The sequence below is a fragment of the Polistes fuscatus genome, unplaced genomic scaffold (assembly GCF_010416935.1).
Source record: "Polistes fuscatus isolate 324 unplaced genomic scaffold, CU_Pfus_HIC Scaffold6, whole genome shotgun sequence".
NCBI lineage: Eukaryota > Metazoa > Arthropoda > Insecta > Hymenoptera > Vespidae > Polistes > Polistes fuscatus.
In genome coordinates this window covers 5,256,292-5,273,799 of record NW_025113140.1, presented here as the reverse complement: position 1 = coordinate 5,273,799, position 17,508 = coordinate 5,256,292, and the positions used below count along the sequence as shown (strand labels likewise).

The 17,508-nt window shown below is 32.6% G+C and overlaps 2 protein-coding genes across 3 annotated transcripts in view; one reads left to right on the top strand and one right to left on the bottom strand.

Moving 5' to 3' along the window:
* The first annotated feature begins 286 nt into the window (after positions 1-286).
* On the top strand, positions 287-7,649 carry LOC122523265. Its single transcript, XM_043644926.1, has 11 exons — positions 287-1,599; positions 1,664-2,032; positions 2,116-2,300; positions 2,375-2,663; positions 2,725-2,896; positions 5,235-5,391; positions 5,558-6,080; positions 6,162-6,530; positions 6,569-6,804; positions 7,002-7,290; positions 7,422-7,649. Exons 1-11 carry the CDS (start codon positions 1,080-1,082, stop codon positions 7,586-7,588), a joined length of 3,276 nt encoding a protein of 1,091 aa, XP_043500861.1. The 5' UTR covers positions 287-1,079; the 3' UTR covers positions 7,589-7,649.
* Positions 7,650-12,865: 5,216 nt separating this feature from the next.
* The window catches only part of LOC122523492, an 88,719-nt gene continuing 84,076 nt past the window's right edge, over positions 12,866-17,508 (bottom strand). For both annotated transcript variants that reach the window (XM_043645263.1, XM_043645262.1), the window contains 4 exons: positions 16,883-17,120; positions 16,406-16,792; positions 16,034-16,285; positions 12,866-15,936 (listed from right to left, as the gene is read on the bottom strand). In XM_043645263.1, coding sequence (XP_043501198.1) covers positions 14,050-15,936; positions 16,034-16,285; positions 16,406-16,792; positions 16,883-17,120 — 2,764 coding nt within the window. In that variant the 3' untranslated portion in view covers positions 12,866-14,049. The remainder of the gene's footprint in view (positions 15,937-16,033; positions 16,286-16,405; positions 16,793-16,882; positions 17,121-17,508) is intronic.

Below are 17,508 nucleotides of genomic sequence, written 5' to 3'. Positions count from 1 at the left end.
ATCTTAAGTAAGATAAGCATAAACTACAATTACGTATTATTATTATATAAAGCAGGGCTGTGCAAAGTAGGTTCAGCGCGTTCGCCGGAAAAAGCCCCGCGTTTTGAGAGGCCCCGCAGTCTACGAAAATTACCCAATTAAAAAACACTGATTTTGATTAACATTTTACAAAATGATGATACTTACAAAATGAAATTACTTTAGATAAAAAAATCCATACGGTTTCAGTGAAATGTACTTTTTAGAAAAATTAAACTATATCAATAGTTTTTTGCAAATCATACATGATTACAAATTTTGTACTTTCATTGAATTGTTTGCCCCTTGAAAGCGAAAAGAATATTACAGTAACAGCACTTGCAAATAAATAATTCCTCGTTGTAAAATTTAAGTCATGCAAAATGTTTGAACTCGCAAAACATTATGCCGGCCCTGATACAGAGACATGAAAATACAATCAAAAACTAAAGATAAATATATTCATTTAATTTTCAAGTGGGATGGGAAGAACAGATCACTTCAACTGTCAGTTACTCACTAGTCTATTGTTGGGAAACGTCATAAAGTTTATTAAAACAAGACATAATATTTTTGATAAAATCTGAATATTCTGATCGTAAAACGAATCAAATTAAAAAATTCCCTTCGTCGATTAAGGTAAATGTCATCAATGTAATTGAAAAATATTTGGATAAACTAACAACTGCATTTAACCCTTTCTTTCTGCCACAGCTAACACTGTGTATATATATCCTTTATCATGATTTCATTGTGCGGTGCATAGTTTACAAAATTAACGGATATATTAATAGCCAATTTTTCCAAAAATTTTTAATTATTATTACGTAATATTTTTTATGAATATAACGATACAATCGATCCTTGATCAAAATATGCAATTATGATAACCATTACTGAAGGTACTGATTAATGTAAAATATCCCTTGCGCGGATGTCAACTATAGGCGGCTATAGGAATGAAAGGGCTAAATATCAACATAATTAATTCTTTTTAACTTACTACTTAATTTAAAAGTTTACTTTTTCTTTTTACCAGATTAATATTCTTCGTCGTAATTATGGCACTTGTTACTAACTGTTGGTTTCTTGACGTCACTATTATTTTTTTAATATTTATGATAACAGTTTATCTCTACATGACAAGAAGATTTAATTACTGGAAAAATCGCAACGTAATGGAAATATCACCAATTCCATTTTTAGGAAACTTTGCTGATAGTTTTTTCTTACGAAAATGTCCTGGTGAATATATTATGTATTTGCATAACCAATCAGCTGGATTTCCATTCATGGGATTTTATGTTTTCGATAAGCCTTTCTTTTTGGTCCGTGATCCAGAACTTATTAAACACGTTCTCGTGAAGGATTTCAATTATTTTTCTGATAAATACTCTAGAACAGATATCAAGGACCGTCTAGGTTGGACTAATCTGTTCATGATTAAAAATCCAGCGTGGAAAATTTTAAGGTCGAAGTTAACTCCTATATTTACCAGCGGGAAATTGAAAAATATGTTTAATTTAATGCTGATCGTTGGAAATGATCTTGATACTTATTTGGAATCCTTGTCTTTGGAAGGTAAGGAACTCCGAATGAAATAAATAATTAGCATTTATTTTGGTTCTTTTGATTTTGTTTAAAGGGAAAGGTAAAACGTTGGATATAAAAGATCTGTCCGCCAAATTCACGACGGATTTAATCGGCATCACTGCTTACGGTTTGAAAGTGAACTCATTGAACGACCCTAATGCCGAATTTCGAAGATACGGAAAAAAGATTTTTGATTTCACCTGGTACCGCGGTTTCGAAATTCTTACCATGTTTTTTATACCATCGTTAATCAAATTAGTTAGGGCTAATTTTTTTGGTAAAGATAGTGGTGATTTTCTTCGGAAAACTTTTTGGGAGAACGTTGATCACAGACTGCAATCCGGAATAAAGAAACACGATTTGATCGATCTTCTTATCGAATTGAAGAAAAATCACAAGGGTCAAGAGTTCGACGGATTTAGTAAGTTTATAAAGTTTAAAATGAATATTTTTAAATGAATTATATTATTATATAATATATCTTATTTTCGGTTATATATATAGAATTCGACGGAGACGATTTGGTTGCGCAGGCTGCAGTTTTTTTCACCGGTGGCTTCGAGACGTCGTCCACAACCTTAGCGTTGTCTTTGTTCGAGTTAGCTCTAAAACCAGAAATTCAGAATAAACTTAGAAAAGAAATTATGGATGCTCTCGACAAAAATAATAATAAAGTCACTTACGAAATGGTGAATAATTATATAATTATTGAAACTTTATTAATAATTATTTATCTAATTTGAATTTAATTGTAAATAATTAGGTTACGAATTTATCTTATCTTCACATGGTCGTATCAGAGACTTTACGAAAATATCCAGTACTCCCGTTCATTGAAAGAATTACTGGTGAAGATTACAAAGTGCCAGGTCATGATTTAATTTTAGAAAAAGGAACACCAGTTTATATTTCTTCCATGGGATTGCAATACGAGTCTCAATATTTTCCTGAACCGAACAAGTATGATCCAGAAAGGTTCAATGATGAGAATAGGAAAAATTTGACACCTTACACTTATCTGCCATTTGGTGAAGGTCCTCACATGTGCATCGGTATGTACACATTTAAACGAGAGATTTTAATCTGTTTCAAAAATATTTTTTTTGTTTTTAGGATTAAGATTAGGACTGATTGAATCGAAGTATGGTCTCGTTCAGATTTTAAGGAAATACCAAGCTACCCCGTGTGAAAAAACTGTTTATCCTATACGTTTAGATCCCAAAGGATTGACATTAACTGCATTGGATGGAGTTTACTTAAACTTGAGTAAACTTGCAACGACCAATTAACGATGAATTTTTGAAAATTCAAATTACCACTTTTAATCTCATATGATAAAAATATTGATATTCTTAAACGAATAAAACCGACAAGATATTTATCAAGATATAATTCTGAGAAAAAGTATTTATCCTTGCGTATAATTAATATTCTGTATCTCTAATGTAAATCAAATAATGATAATTATTAATAATAGTTTTAATACATCTATAAGACGTTTTTCCTCGTGTAAATTAAATCTTTTTGTTCGAGAAACTAAATGTAAATGAATTCGAATTTTAATGTATTTCTTTTTATATTTCTTTCTCCTAAAGAATTAATCAATGCATTTTACAATGAGACAATAAATACAAGCATATATTTGTTTCTCTTCTGAATATTTTAAGGTGACGTCCCGCCACGCGTATAATTTCTCAATATTGTTTTTTTTTTGTAATACATTTTCCACCATACAACATATCGGGAAACCCCTTCCCTGTTTCCTGCACGTGTACGACCATTTATCACGCGCTCCGCAAGTGCACTCTCCGCCGTTGTGACGTGCTTGAGAGATTGTGCAAACAAACCCCCACCAGGAAGTGACGTACAAGATGAAGTACAAAGACAAAACCGATGCCGTTGAGTCGTATGATAATCGTTGCATCCTAATGATAATAACGGAACCGTTGCCAAGAAATGGACATCCTGTGACGGAACAAAGAGGGATTGCGGGCTGTCTCTGGACGGATCGTACACGTGTAGCAATCCGCCATTGCGGATGCTCGCAGATTTTGTTTGAGATGACGAAATGGGTGCAAAGCAAAACCTCCACCAGGGTAGATACAAAGAATATATAAGGAGCCTCTTTTTGGCCCCACGCCTCTTATCAAAAAAACTCTTACCCAAAAGGTCTTCTTATTAAAAGTGTCTCTTACAAAAAAGTGTCTCTGACCAAAAAGTTCTCTCATCAAAAAGTCGTACTTATCAAAAACCTTATATCTAGTAGTTTTATATATTTAAAAGTTTATTCATTTCTCGTCAGAAGCATTTATTTTATAATTTCCTTCATCATTTTTTATTATTCGAATATTACTAATTATAAGCTTGTATTTGGAAGTGTGTGTGTGTGTGTATGTAGCGTGCTGCTCGTTTTAAGGACTCATTCTGTAAGTAATTGTTTTTTTTTATATAAAATATCTTTTGAACCAAAGCACCGGTGAACGGGAATTGGCATTCACCTTTAATAAATCCTTTCGTTTCATTTCTCATTCCTTTAATAATTTACTCATATTCCAAATTTTATTCGCCATTTTCATTATTATTAAATCATCGAGAAAGACGAGTCTGCCTGGTCCTGGCTATATTCGGTGTACGCAGAGTGGCCAAAACAGGCTTTGTTTGTTACATTTTAACGTTTTGCGTCTCCGGACGTAACATTAAGTATGTCGTAATCAATGATAAATTTGATGAAAATAAAATTATCAAATAAAATAAACACATAAATTTTACTAATTCAATTTAAACAAAATTACGAAATTATCATATGATTATATTGAAATTAAACATAACTGCGTAAACACCAATTCGAGAAAATAGATAAGTTTTTGCAGAAATGATAATCGCTCTTATTTTATCGCAATTATTGTTATATAATTATATATATAGCTAAAATACTTTAATATTTATATAAAATAAATATAAGTATTAATTAAGAGATTATTTTCAGATCGAATAGAAATCATTATTTCTTTTGATTTCTCGATTTGTAATTTAACTTGAGAATTTTTCTCAAATCTAATAACACGTTGAAATTACGAAAAAAGAGAATTACTAGATACTTTTCAAGAGACAACACGCATATGATTAAACAAGTCGAAAAATAATAATAAATTTTGTCCGGTCAGTCACCTGATAAGTACTTTTAAAGACTCATGTAAATATCGCGAGATTATTCTTATGAAACAAAAGATTCAGATAATTAATATCAAAAAGAGTAGGTGGACTTTCTCTTTGCCATGCGAATAATAATTCTGAAATTTATCAATTAAAAAAATATGAACTAAAATGGAACAAAAAAATGAAAAAAGTACGAAAATTTGTAGTGCCTAATTAAACAAAAATTAAATAATAAGTTAATATAATATAATAATATAAGTTAATAAATAATAAGTTAATTTATTTGAGAATAAGTAAAAAGAGATTAATGATTTACTTCAGGATCAATGGTAAAAGTATAAAGATTTATGTGAAAATCTGTGAAGAAGTGTCGTGTTTCAAATTTGAATCGCGAAATGAGAATATTATCAATCATTATATAATGACATGAAAGAAATAAACTACGACTTGAGATTTGTATTGTGCAGAAAAATTGAGAAAGGGAAACTACGAAGAGGGGGACATTACATTAATAGTATAAGTTCAACCGAAGACAGTGATCACAACATGAGTTTGCAATATAAGTTGAGACAGTTCACCAGTTATTATTACGATGAGAAACTAATTGGTTTTGTTCTTAAACAAGTAGAATAAGCGTCTGCAAAAAAAAAAAAAATAAAAATATTTTAGTTTGTGAGAAATTATTTGTAAATTAATTATAAAATTACTGTGGACCATATTTTATAGTTGAAGAGAAGAATTGTTGTTTATTATAAAATTTTAAGGACCTAAGGGAAATTGAAAAAATTAAAAAATGGCATTTTTGACACCATACTGGGGCCTCGATGGTATCATAATTTTTCTATCATTTTGGGTAGCCGCGTATTTTTACATGACGAGAAAATTTAAGTATTGGAAAAATCGTGGAATAACAGAAATCCCACCTGTTCCTTTTATTGGTAACTTTTGGGATTCGATTTTCATGAAAAAATCATCCGGGGAATTTGTGAAGGAATTGTACGATCAATCGAAAGGATTACCCTACGTGGGTTTCTTCATTTTTGACAAGCCTTCGATTTTAATACGTGATCCTGAATTGGTGAAACTCATTCTGGTCAAAGATTTCAATTATTTCTCAGACCGATATGCCTCACCTGACGTCAACGATCGTTTGGGTTACGCTAATTTATTTATGATGAAAAATCCTGGTTGGAAGATTCTCCGGGCTAAACTAACGCCGATCTTTACATCTGGTAAATTGAAGAAAATGTTCGAGTTGATGGTTGAAATCGGCACGGATCTCGACAAATATCTCGAATCGTTGAACTTGGGAGGTAAGAATAAATATGATTTAATATTTAAATGATTTTTCTTACGAGTTGGTGATAATCAAATAAATCGTTCGTTGTTCCAAGATAAAGAGAAAAATGTCGAAATGAAAGAAATCTGTGCAAAATTTACAACCGATTTGATCGGTACGACCGCTTTCGGTATTCGCGCCAATTCTATGAGCAATCCTGATGCCGATTTTCGCAAATACGGTAAAAAGATCTTCGACTATGACATTAAACGTGGCTTCGAATTCATGTCGATATTTTTTATCCCTGGAATCGTCAAATCGACGGGGGCAAAATTTTTCGGCAAAGACGTGAGCAACTTTCTCCGTGCCACCTTCTGGCAAGTTATCGACGAAAGAATTGCTTCTGGTCATAAGAGGAACGATCTGATCGATTTGTTGATCGAATTGAAAAACACTTACGGTGACGAAGATCTCGGCGGATTCAGTGAGTAAATTAAATGCGATATAATGATTTGGTATTAGAAAACAAAAATAAAAACTATTCGAGAAATAACTTTTCATTACGTGTCTTAGAATTCAGCGGTGACGATTTGGTAGCACAAACAGCTGTCTTCTTTTCTGGTGGTTTTGAGACATCATCAACGGTTATGGCCTTTACTCTTTACGAATTAGCTCTTAATCAGGAAATACAGACAAAACTTAGACAAGAGATTCTGGATACTTTAAATGAATATGATGGAAAAGTTACTTATGATATGGTAAGATAATTATGAAACGTTTGCATTATGTTAGATCAATTCTATAATGTACACTTGTTTTTCTTTTCCATTAAATTAAAATCAGACATTCGTTAGAAAAACATAGTAATAAAAACTTATCTTTCAGTTTTATTTTCTAATTTTAGAGTGAGATTCCGACTAATATTGATAATTGTATAATGTTTACATAATTGCAGATAAATTCCATGACGTATATGGACATGGTCGTCTCCGAAGCGTTACGAATGTATCCGCCATTAGGATTTTTGGATCGAGTTGCTATTAATGATTACAAATTACCAGATTCAAATCTAGTCATTGAAAAGGGTACTCCAATTATGATATCAATGATTGGTATGCATTACGATGAACAATACTTCCCTAATCCTACAAAATTTGACCCTGAACGATTTAATGATGTTAATAAGAAAAACATAACCCGTTACGTTTATTTCCCGTTCGGTGAAGGACCTCACATTTGTATAGGTAAATTACAACAAACCATGGTGTTATAACAACCATGTTTATGGTTGTTCTTTTTTAAAAATCGTGCAATATTTTCTTTTCTTTTTTTAATTAAATTAAATGCAATTAATTTATTTTTTTCGTTTATGTAGGTGCACGAATTGGATTATTGCAAGCAAAATTAGGGATTCTACATTTACTCAAACAACACGAATATTCTCCGTCCGAGCATACAACAATACCGATGCGTTTAAATCCAAAGGGTGTGACAGCAACGCCAATCAATGGAATACAGTTGAACGTTCGAAAACTCCTTTAGAATGTTGCTTAAATTATTTCAAAGGATTTCCAATGTAATAATTATTCTAATGTAAATTTAATGATTTCATTTAAAGGAACCTAAAAATAATTAGATCAATTTGTTTTTCTTTTTCGATATAATTGGACATCGTCTTCTTTTCAATTGTTTCTTTTTTTACTTATTCGCATTTAAAAGATACACGAGGGAAACTCCACTTTTTCAGATTTTGTTTTTTTTCGTAATTCGGTACGATTATTTGTGATTCATGTTTGTGTATTGTGTATACTGTTTATTTCACTCGGATAATTTTTTTTACAAAACAGATAAAACCATCTATCTTATTAAAAATCAAGGATCATTTACATAATGATATTACTACAATATATTTTTATTACGACATCTTGGAATTAAATGGAATGATAGATACCATGAGTCGATAGGATATCGTATACTTTATTCGCCTCGTTCTCATTGTATATGTATATTTATATTTGTGTGTGTGTCTATGTGTGTTTGTAAGGTATGCGCGTTTTTATGTGTATATTCGTGTGTGCTTATTTGTGTATGTACGTTTAATAATATTTGCACGTTTTAAATATTTTTTTCCATTTTCAAACATCATGTAATTTCATGCATATGCGATGATTATAATAATCTCCCAATACTTCTTATGTATATATTCAAACATGTATTTAAATATTATCGAATTCTTTCAATTAACCTCAAAGATTAAATAATTAATATTTCAATTTTGATATCGAGTTGTTCGGAATGTGATTTTATCTATACTGATATTTAACTTTATACTCTGCACAAGCAAATTTTTGACATTACAGCAGACACTTCAGATGTGATTTAAAACTTTCTTGCGTCTTGATTTGTTCTTGGCATCGCATTAGAAATAAAAAGTCAGCATTTTCATTACATTTAGCTTATTTTCTTTTTTTTTTTTCATAATCATGAGTGTTTCGTAAAGAATACAAGTTAAGTAACGCAGTACTAGGAAAAATAGTTACATGCAATTTATGGAAAATTTTCAAGTTGAAGGAAACAACAGTGAAATAAATGCATTGGTCGATGTTAGTTGTCGTATAATAAAGCCGAGAAAAAAATATCTGAAAAGTTGAATTCGTCAAATTCGACTGTTCACAGATCTTTTGAAAAATCTTCGCATTCTAAATATGAATAAAAACGATATTACTTTCCGAACAACCTCATATATGATCGAATTCATTCAGTAAGCCTAGAAATGTTTGATTATTAATATTTCAATTTGGAGGACAATAATTAATTCGACGAGAAGACGAACTATTGTCGATGTTTCTTATCTTAACATTCATTGGCACAAGGGCGAATTAAACGACTATGCATTTTTCAATACATCCACATTATTGAGATATTATCGTCATTACTACACAAAATATGTCGATAATACAATTTATGTGGAGAAATATTATTTTATCAATTTCATCTTTATCTTCAATATTTTCTTCTTCTTCATTTTCCTCTTGCGCATTTTTTTTCTATTTGAGTCTTTACACACACAGCTTCTCTTAGTAAACATTGTTATAGAATACATTATTAGAATATCGTAATAGTAACTCGCCCGCGAGCTAAGGTTAACAATATTTCTTGTTTTTTCCTCCTTTTTCTCTCTCTCTCTCTCCCTTTCTTTCTTTCTTTCTTTCTTTCTTTCTTACTTTCCCTTTATCATTTAAATTATCCTTCAGTCACGTCTCAGATAAATATATATTATATATTATGTAATATATATATTTATATTCATCAGTGTATGCTGGAATTTAATTCATATTTGTAGTATACATATATGCATACATATTTTTAAATCCATTATTTATTTCTCTCTTTAATTTTGTTATCATTTCATTTTGATTTGTAGAATATACTTATTTTATTTCTCGTTATAACGCGAGGATAGAAGTCAGTTCAAATTATATTACGTTTTTATTATTAATTATCTTTTTCTTGTTACGTTAGTTAGACTGTAAAGTTGTATTTTTTATGATAATTAATGATTCTCGATCGTTTGTTTTTTTTTTGCAATTTTCTATTTTTAAACAGATTCTACGAGAAGATAAACGACGCAATCGGGGGTGGGGTGGGGTTGGGGCAAGGTCATTAGATATACGAATAATCATTTGTTATAAGTTATTATTAACAGATGACTTGAAAAACGAAGACTTGGTTGAATAAGATGTTATTCTTTTTTTTTTCTTTCGTTAAATACTCTTACGACATTCAAATGTTTGAATTTTTTTTTCTTTTTCTCTCTCTCTCTCTTCCTACTTCTTCTCTCTTCGGAAGAGAAAAAAAGATTATGCAACTGACATCATACTCGGTTGTACCCCCGTAATTGACAATGGTCATTGAATATATGAGAAGGACACATAGCGCGAATAAACAATGAATTGACAATTAAGGACGGTGTTGCCATAATGCAACTCCTTGGCCCATTTAAGATATCAAAGTTTCAAAGTTTCTATAACTCTTTTTTATTCTTTTTCATCATTGCTCTTCCTTTCTCTCTCTCTCTTTCTTTCTTTCTTTTATTTCTGTTCAATTTGTTTTTGTTCATATCAATCACAGTAAAATCACAAGAGTACTCGTACCCCGTTTATCATAAAACTGATGAAAAATCATATAATTCTAATTATTATTTTCTTATTCATATATATATATATAGTTAATTGAAATGTATTTACTTCTGATCAATGAAAATTATGTAGTTTTTCCAATTTTTCTTTTCAAAAATATATTAACGCTATTTTCATAATAATCGAGTCCAATTATCTCAAATTAGATTTACTTATGAACGTATGAATATATAAATATGAATTATACTAATTGGGATAAGAATATTTTTGTGACTCACTGTACATACGAACGTATAAACAAATTAATCTCATTCCAAGAATTCAATTTAATTCTCATTAATCATGCTAACCGATAAAGCATTAATATTAAAGTGAATATTGAAAAATATACGTCAAAGTATATCATTTGAATAATAATTCCGTTTCGAAATTTTTCAATCGCGTATAATCTAATTCGCTTTTCTTTTTACGTTCGTTAATTATTTCTCGATTAAAAATTATTCATTAGATTAATATAATTTTTAATTAATTCTTTTCTTCGTTAAATCTTAGGATACTTGAAATATTAGATATAGAGAGACGATCTAACTATACCGTTTGAAACTATCCATTAGAAATTGTATCGATCGTTATTGATTTGATTGTCCGGCTAGATTTACAAATTTTCCTTCATCTTCTTCGTCTTCTTTTTTTTTGTTTTTGTTTTTTTGTTTTTTTCCATTATTTTTTTTCATCATTTTTTTTGCCAATTTCGTTAGAAAACATTGGCCCGCGGTTTGTTCGGCCTTATTAAGAAGAGGGGGTTAGAGATAATATTTCGTTAAACTAGGAAAGTGACAAATAAATATGTAGGTCAGGCACAGATAGTGTTTGATAATTGATCATATATAGTCTATACATTTACTTTACGCAACACTCATTCTCTCTCTCTCTCTCTCTCTTGTATATTTATTGATTTTTTGTATTTTTTAATTAACTCACGTCTCAACACATTCGTTCTTTCTGTTTAATCGTTCCAAAATTTGCCGACAGATTATAAAAGTTTATCCTTCCACTTCTTCATCATTTTCAACTTTCGCAAATTTGTTTAGGATTACAAGTTCGTACATTTATTTAAAAGGAAGTTTGCACATTTATAGTTTGAAAGAAGAGATAGACAAGACGATTGACGGATTGATATATTTTAGAACGAATATATATTTATATATTATTTAATACACAAATTATTTCCTAACGTGACCAACTTCAGAAATGAACAGGGGATACGAAAATCAATGAAAGAAAATTCATACAAACGTCTGTGTCCAATTTGATTTTGTTTCAAAATTATAGACACTTTTGTGTTCTTATAATCTACGATAGTTTATCTATAAAAAAAAGTACACGAAATGATTTTTGCATCTACGCTTGTAGTCATTGTATCATCGAATTGCACAATCTTGCATTTTTTTTAAAATTCCAGATACCCGTTGAACCGTTAACAATCTTTTTGCTTACTCGTTTGAAGTTGGCATAGAAATGCTGATAATGAATGTCTAATACGCAATTGTTTTCAAATGGATTCAAAAATCAATATCTAAAATATAATTATTACGCGTTTGTAACTTTGAACGCACGAACAGAATAAAAAATAATTAGTAGTACTTCCAGTAATGAACTCTGAGCATCGGAACTGAAATAATTAAATTTAACTAACGTTTAATGCGTGATATCAAGGAAAACAAGAAATAAATAATAGCGAGTCTTAAAACAATGTTTGAAAATGCAAACTATCGAGGATTATTGGAACACAAAAGTATTTAAAACTTTGAAACAAACTCAAATAGGATACATTTTTATATGAACTTTCGTTCGTTGTTTTCGAGAACTTTTGTTCATTTCTGAAGCAAGTGTCACATATTACGAAACGTTCTGTATAAATATTTTCTTGTTTTCTTCTACTCTTCAGCAATTATTCCTGATGGAAACAGACGAATTAGATTTGTAAGAATCATTTGGTTTTCTAAAGTCAACACTTTGATATTCGTTTGATTTTCATTTTGATTTTTATTTGATCTATTTGGCGCAATCGAAAAAAATGAACAAACCAAAGTGTTTTGAAAGGAACAATTAGGCGAGTTAATGCTAAACGATCTTTCGAGATCGTTTGAATCTGAGGTTCTAATCTGCCCCGTTTAAAAAATAAACTTACTTTAATTATAAAAAAAAAAAACAAAAAAAAGACAAAAAACAAAACAAATAAAATAATTAAAAAAGTCTACAAAATATCTTAAAATTATATTCGAATTTTCTCTTTCACTTTCACTCACTTTCACTCTCTTTCACTCTATCTCTCTCCTTCGAAAACGATAACGTAAGACTAGAGTTCAACAATACATGCGGTTTCTAATCGCTTCTCGGACACGCCGATATTATCTGATAGTATAAAAATATAAACATTTCAAGAAAACAAATGGCAGGAGGAAAAAAAAATTCAATTAAAATCGTATAGAAGATTAAAAAATGCGCGTGTTTGTTCGTCATTTCATTCGGTTTCCTTCTTTTCGAATTTGTTTCCTATCGTTTTTTTTCCGAGCCAGTCGATCATTCGTCCGATCAAATTATCAGAAAGACTATTAGGCTGGGTCTTTCTCATATTACGTTTTTTTTTCAATTAATATCTTAATTATTTCTTATCTTCTTCACATACATAATTTTTTATGTTTATTTCATCACACACGCAATTGGTAGTTAATCCGTCTACGAATCAACATTTTAGTCTCTAACTAAACGCCTAGCCATATCCTATGTATTATATATAATAATAATATTAATAATAATAATAATATATTAATAATAACATTAGTAATAATAATAATAATAATAATAATAATAATAATAATAATAATAATAATAATATATATATATAAACTTGTATAGTGTGTTTTAAAGGTGTCTCTTATATATATGTACATAGATAGCTGCACACATGCGTTAAATGCGCTTTAAGCGACAGACTTTATGCGTACACCATGTGTGTTTTTTTATTATATTTTATTTTATTTTATTTTATTATATTTTATTTTATTTTATTTTATTTCATTTTACTTTATTTAATCCCATGTCGAACGAGACGAATACCACACCCACCCCCTTCACGTTACGGCATTTATTTTTTCTAAACTTACAACCCCTCCTCCCCCTTCCAACTCCCCAAGCCCTCATTTTTATTTTCATCGTATATTTTTTGTGGATGGATTGAAAATTTTGGAGCCTAAGTTGAAAACGTTTATTTAATTTTATTTTAAACAAAAGTAAGTTCGATTGACAAAAAATTGTTTCTACGTTAGGCTCAAAATTTGATAATCCATCCACGTGTATATGGATGCGATTATGTAAGCGCATCTATTAAAGGACACAACATTAATATTTTAGTGGCCAATGCCCATGAGTTTCGACAATAAATTAAATTATTCTATGCACCGTATTAGATTTGTTTAGTTTAGGAAGAATAATAACTAAGGATAGCGCGATTTAGAAAATCGTGCATTGGAAATGAAGGGTCAACAACGAAATTCAAAGAATTGATTTAAAAAGTCTTCGAAACGGATCGATTTCAAAATCGAACCGACGGATTGATTTCGTTATCGGCTTTAACTTCAAAAGGGGATAGAAGAAAATTTGGTAGCGATTTGGCAAAACAAATTGGCGTTCGATCGCGTGCCGATTTTACGAGAGACGCAGGTATTTTTTTCTACATTCATTGAGACCGTGTAATGCGATAGATTAGCTGTTGCAACAAAACGGTTGTCGAGCCCACCATTCGCGTCTCGAGGAATTAGAAGAAGTGTCTCTCTCGGCTTGCTGATCGACGCGTAGGTCGTATCACTTGATCTCCTCGCGACTGTGCGATTTGTGTGATTGCGTTGGTGGCGAGGAAGATGCAAACTCGGTGCTGGTAATCGTCGTCGTCGTTGTAGTTTGTCTCTTTGGCCGGAAACTAGCAGTCAATGTTGATATCCAACCGGTTTGAGATTGTTGAGAAGTTTGATCGTGCAAGGAACTACTGTTGCTGTTACTCCTAGTGCTGTCGATGCTCATCCCAGATTTGAAACGAGAAAACAAACCTGGCGAAGATTTTTTGGATGCAGCTGGGGAGGAAAATGCGTTGACTTTTTTATTGGACTTTGCCGATTCCTTGCACAGCATCGAATCTAAACTACCAGTGTGCTGCAGCTCCTCTGCTTTTTTGGCGTCCAACGAGCCCAATAAGACACCTTCCGTTTGTTTTGTTATCTTAGATATGTCTTCCATACTAGCGGAACTTCGTCTGATTTCTATTTTACCCATGTCTTCTCTATCATCCAATCCGTAGGGCGACGAATTGTCAGGATTGACGATTATTTCTGGCCTCTTTCGTTGCTGCTGATTGTTACTCGTTTGCCTAACTTCGATTTCCTTAAACTCGATGTCTATGTCAATTTCGAGACTTTTTTGCCCCTTTAAATTTTTATTACCCTCGGGATTGGACAGATTCCGTCGATGCTTCGATTCGATCGATCTGTTTTCCTTCTCCCTTGGTAGAACTTCCAACGAGGCTGACGATTTTCTTTCTTTCGCAAATACCGTCTTCCAAACTTTGTTCTTGCAATCCTGCGTTTTCCTTACTTTAGGTAACGTCATCGCTCTCTTATCTATAGTTGACAATTCTACTACAGTTGCTATTTTTCCTCCATGTTCCTTACTCGCACCCACTTTCCTGAGATTACATCTTTTGCAAATGTTGGAAAGATCGTGCTGCTGTTGACGTCTTGTGGAAACGGTACAGGTACTGCTACTGCTCACGGAGTTGCTTTTATTCAGACTTTTGGCCACGTGTTTGGTGGCTTTTGGACTAGGTGAATCTTTGGAGTCAAAACTAATGCTCAAACGATCGGTAAAATTTCTCAAACGCGACAACAAGGATTTGTGATTGTTGGATAAATTGGTCTTGTCGTCGCAAGAACAGCACAACGAAACAACAGATTCTCGAGTGATCGACATGTCCTTGCGATTTATACCCGAAGATGATTGATGCTTGGAACCATTACTTCTCGTAGATGATTCTGTAGCATCACCAATCGCATTACCGTTACCCTCGACCACTTGAATCTCATTGATGACTTTCTCATCGAAGAAAGTTGAATCGTCACGTTCGAGTTCCTCGAGAATTTTACTGCCGTCGATCGATTTTGCGCTAACGGGCGAACTCATATTACTTTCGAGAATATTTTCACCGCGGCTACGTTTTCTTTCGCGTTCGTGTTCTCTCATGGCTCGTGCCAGCTCATAATTATGGTAATCCAAGGATGATTTCTCTCTGCTACCCTTTCGACTACCAGGATAACTCTTCCTACCTCCTGAACTAACAGGAGCTCCTTCCGTTGATATTTTAAACTTTAACGTCTTCTCGCTGATTTCAACTTCAGTTGCCGTTTCGGGATCGGAACTTTCGAGGTTATCCGCTTCCTCGATAGTCAGATTCTCCGTAATGTCATCCTCCGTCGAACGTGATCTTGAATGAATCGTACAGGCTGAACGTTTAGAACGCATACTGTGAGACGATGTAGATTTAACGACCGTCGAGCTACTCGTGTTGCCAGCTTGAGCCAACGATTGATTCGAGTCACCAATATCGGCTACGCTTTTACGATGATGACGTTCATCCTTCGCTGCCTCATTTAATTTTTCATAATACTCGAGAGCTTCTCTAACTGGTCGTACTATCAGATCCTGCAAATAAATTCGTTTGAATATTTTTCATCGCACTTAAAAATATTTTAGAATCGTACAGGTAATAAATTTGATTGATGTTCTTCGAGTACGTTACCTCAAGTTCTAGAAACAATGCGCCGAGAGCTTCGAAGAGAGGAAGAAGAACTAGGCCGATAAATCTGCACTGCGACAATGGTTTAGTTACTTTGTCGCGGTCCATAAATGGAGTTACTGGAAGCCCTTCGAGTTTCTCAGCGTCGCTTTGCTTGAAGAATTCTTGAAGCAGACTGTCCAACCAGGGTTCCGCGACTTCCATAGGCCGTGCCTCGTTACTGATGTCGGCAACCTTTATGAGGATCATCGATAGCTACGTAAAAACAAACTCGGTTATAAAGACCAAGTCTAAAAATGGGTTGATAGTTATCGAAATTATAATCTATAGCAATCACGTAAAGAAAATAAGAAGAATAAAAGGAAATGTTTTTACCAGATTAATGTGGACCTTGTTTGAGTAATCAAAGTCCGGCACGATGACGGTGAACTGGTCGAGTATCTCGTTATGCCTGGCCATGTCGGTTGCAAGAATGCATCTTATGATACCTTCGCGTACAGTCCTGTAGGTCGAACAGTCCAAGGACGCCAAGATGTTACACTCGGCTGACTCTAAGACACGAAAGGCCACCGAGCAATGATGATTCTCCAGGGGCGAGATGTCGTTGTAGCGTAAAGCCAACTCGGTACGTGCATTTATCTGATAGATATTATTGTAACCAGGATGATCAAGGTCGTGGCAAATACAGGAGACAATTAGGATGAAGACCTCGAGGTAACCGATCCGCGACGGTAAATCTACCGCCCAAGCAATAGCGTACATCTAAATTCAAAAACAAATGATTATTTTTAGAATAATTCACATAACTTCGAGTACTTGATGATGATCAGATATAGTATTAATTGATGTTACCATCTGCGCTACGCAGAAGCAGTGCCGAAAGTTATGGAATGGCACCTCGTTGTAATTTATGAAGACCTCGTAAAGGAAGTTCCTCAATATAGTTAAAGGAATGTTAAATTTTTGAGGTAGCTCGAGTTCAACGAACATTGTTTGCAACATCCAAAGGAGTTCTGCGTCTTCCCATTGTCGAGCATCAAAGGCTGGTGAACGAAGCCCTTCTCGAGCGTCCGATGCCATAGCCACGTCGCTGAAACAATCAGAAACCATCAAGATTTTTTAATCTTTTCTAATATTTTACACCGTTATAACATATAATTCATTTATATCGCAATACTAAGCATGATTTTGAACTTGACTTTAATTTTTAGACTATTCTGTTTAATTGGCAATACAAATTTTGGGTTGGCACCACGAAATCACGTTGGCATCGCGATAATGCACGTGGCGGTCGCCATTATTGGTACGCCACATCTGATTATTAGTCGGCTAACGGTGGCTTAATAGCATTTCGTGGTAACGCGCTAAGAAGCTTACGTCGCCATGATGAATAACATAACCCATTCCATCATGACAATGTGCGTATATATATATATTATATATTACAAATATATACAGAATGTTTCACAATATTTTGG

Excerpts from the sequence above, each read along its gene's own strand:
- LOC122523265 (XM_043644926.1), top strand. The coding sequence starts at position 1,080 with ATGGCACTTGTTACTAACTGTTGGTTTCTTGACGTCACTATTATTTTT. Across the intron at positions 2,033-2,115 it reads TCAAGAGTTCGACGGATTTA|AATTCGACGGAGACGATTTG; the intron begins GTAAGTTTATAA and ends TTATATATATAG. Across the intron at positions 5,392-5,557 it reads TTGGTTTTGTTCTTAAACAA|AAAATGGCATTTTTGACACC; the intron begins GTAGAATAAGCG and ends TGAAAAAATTAA.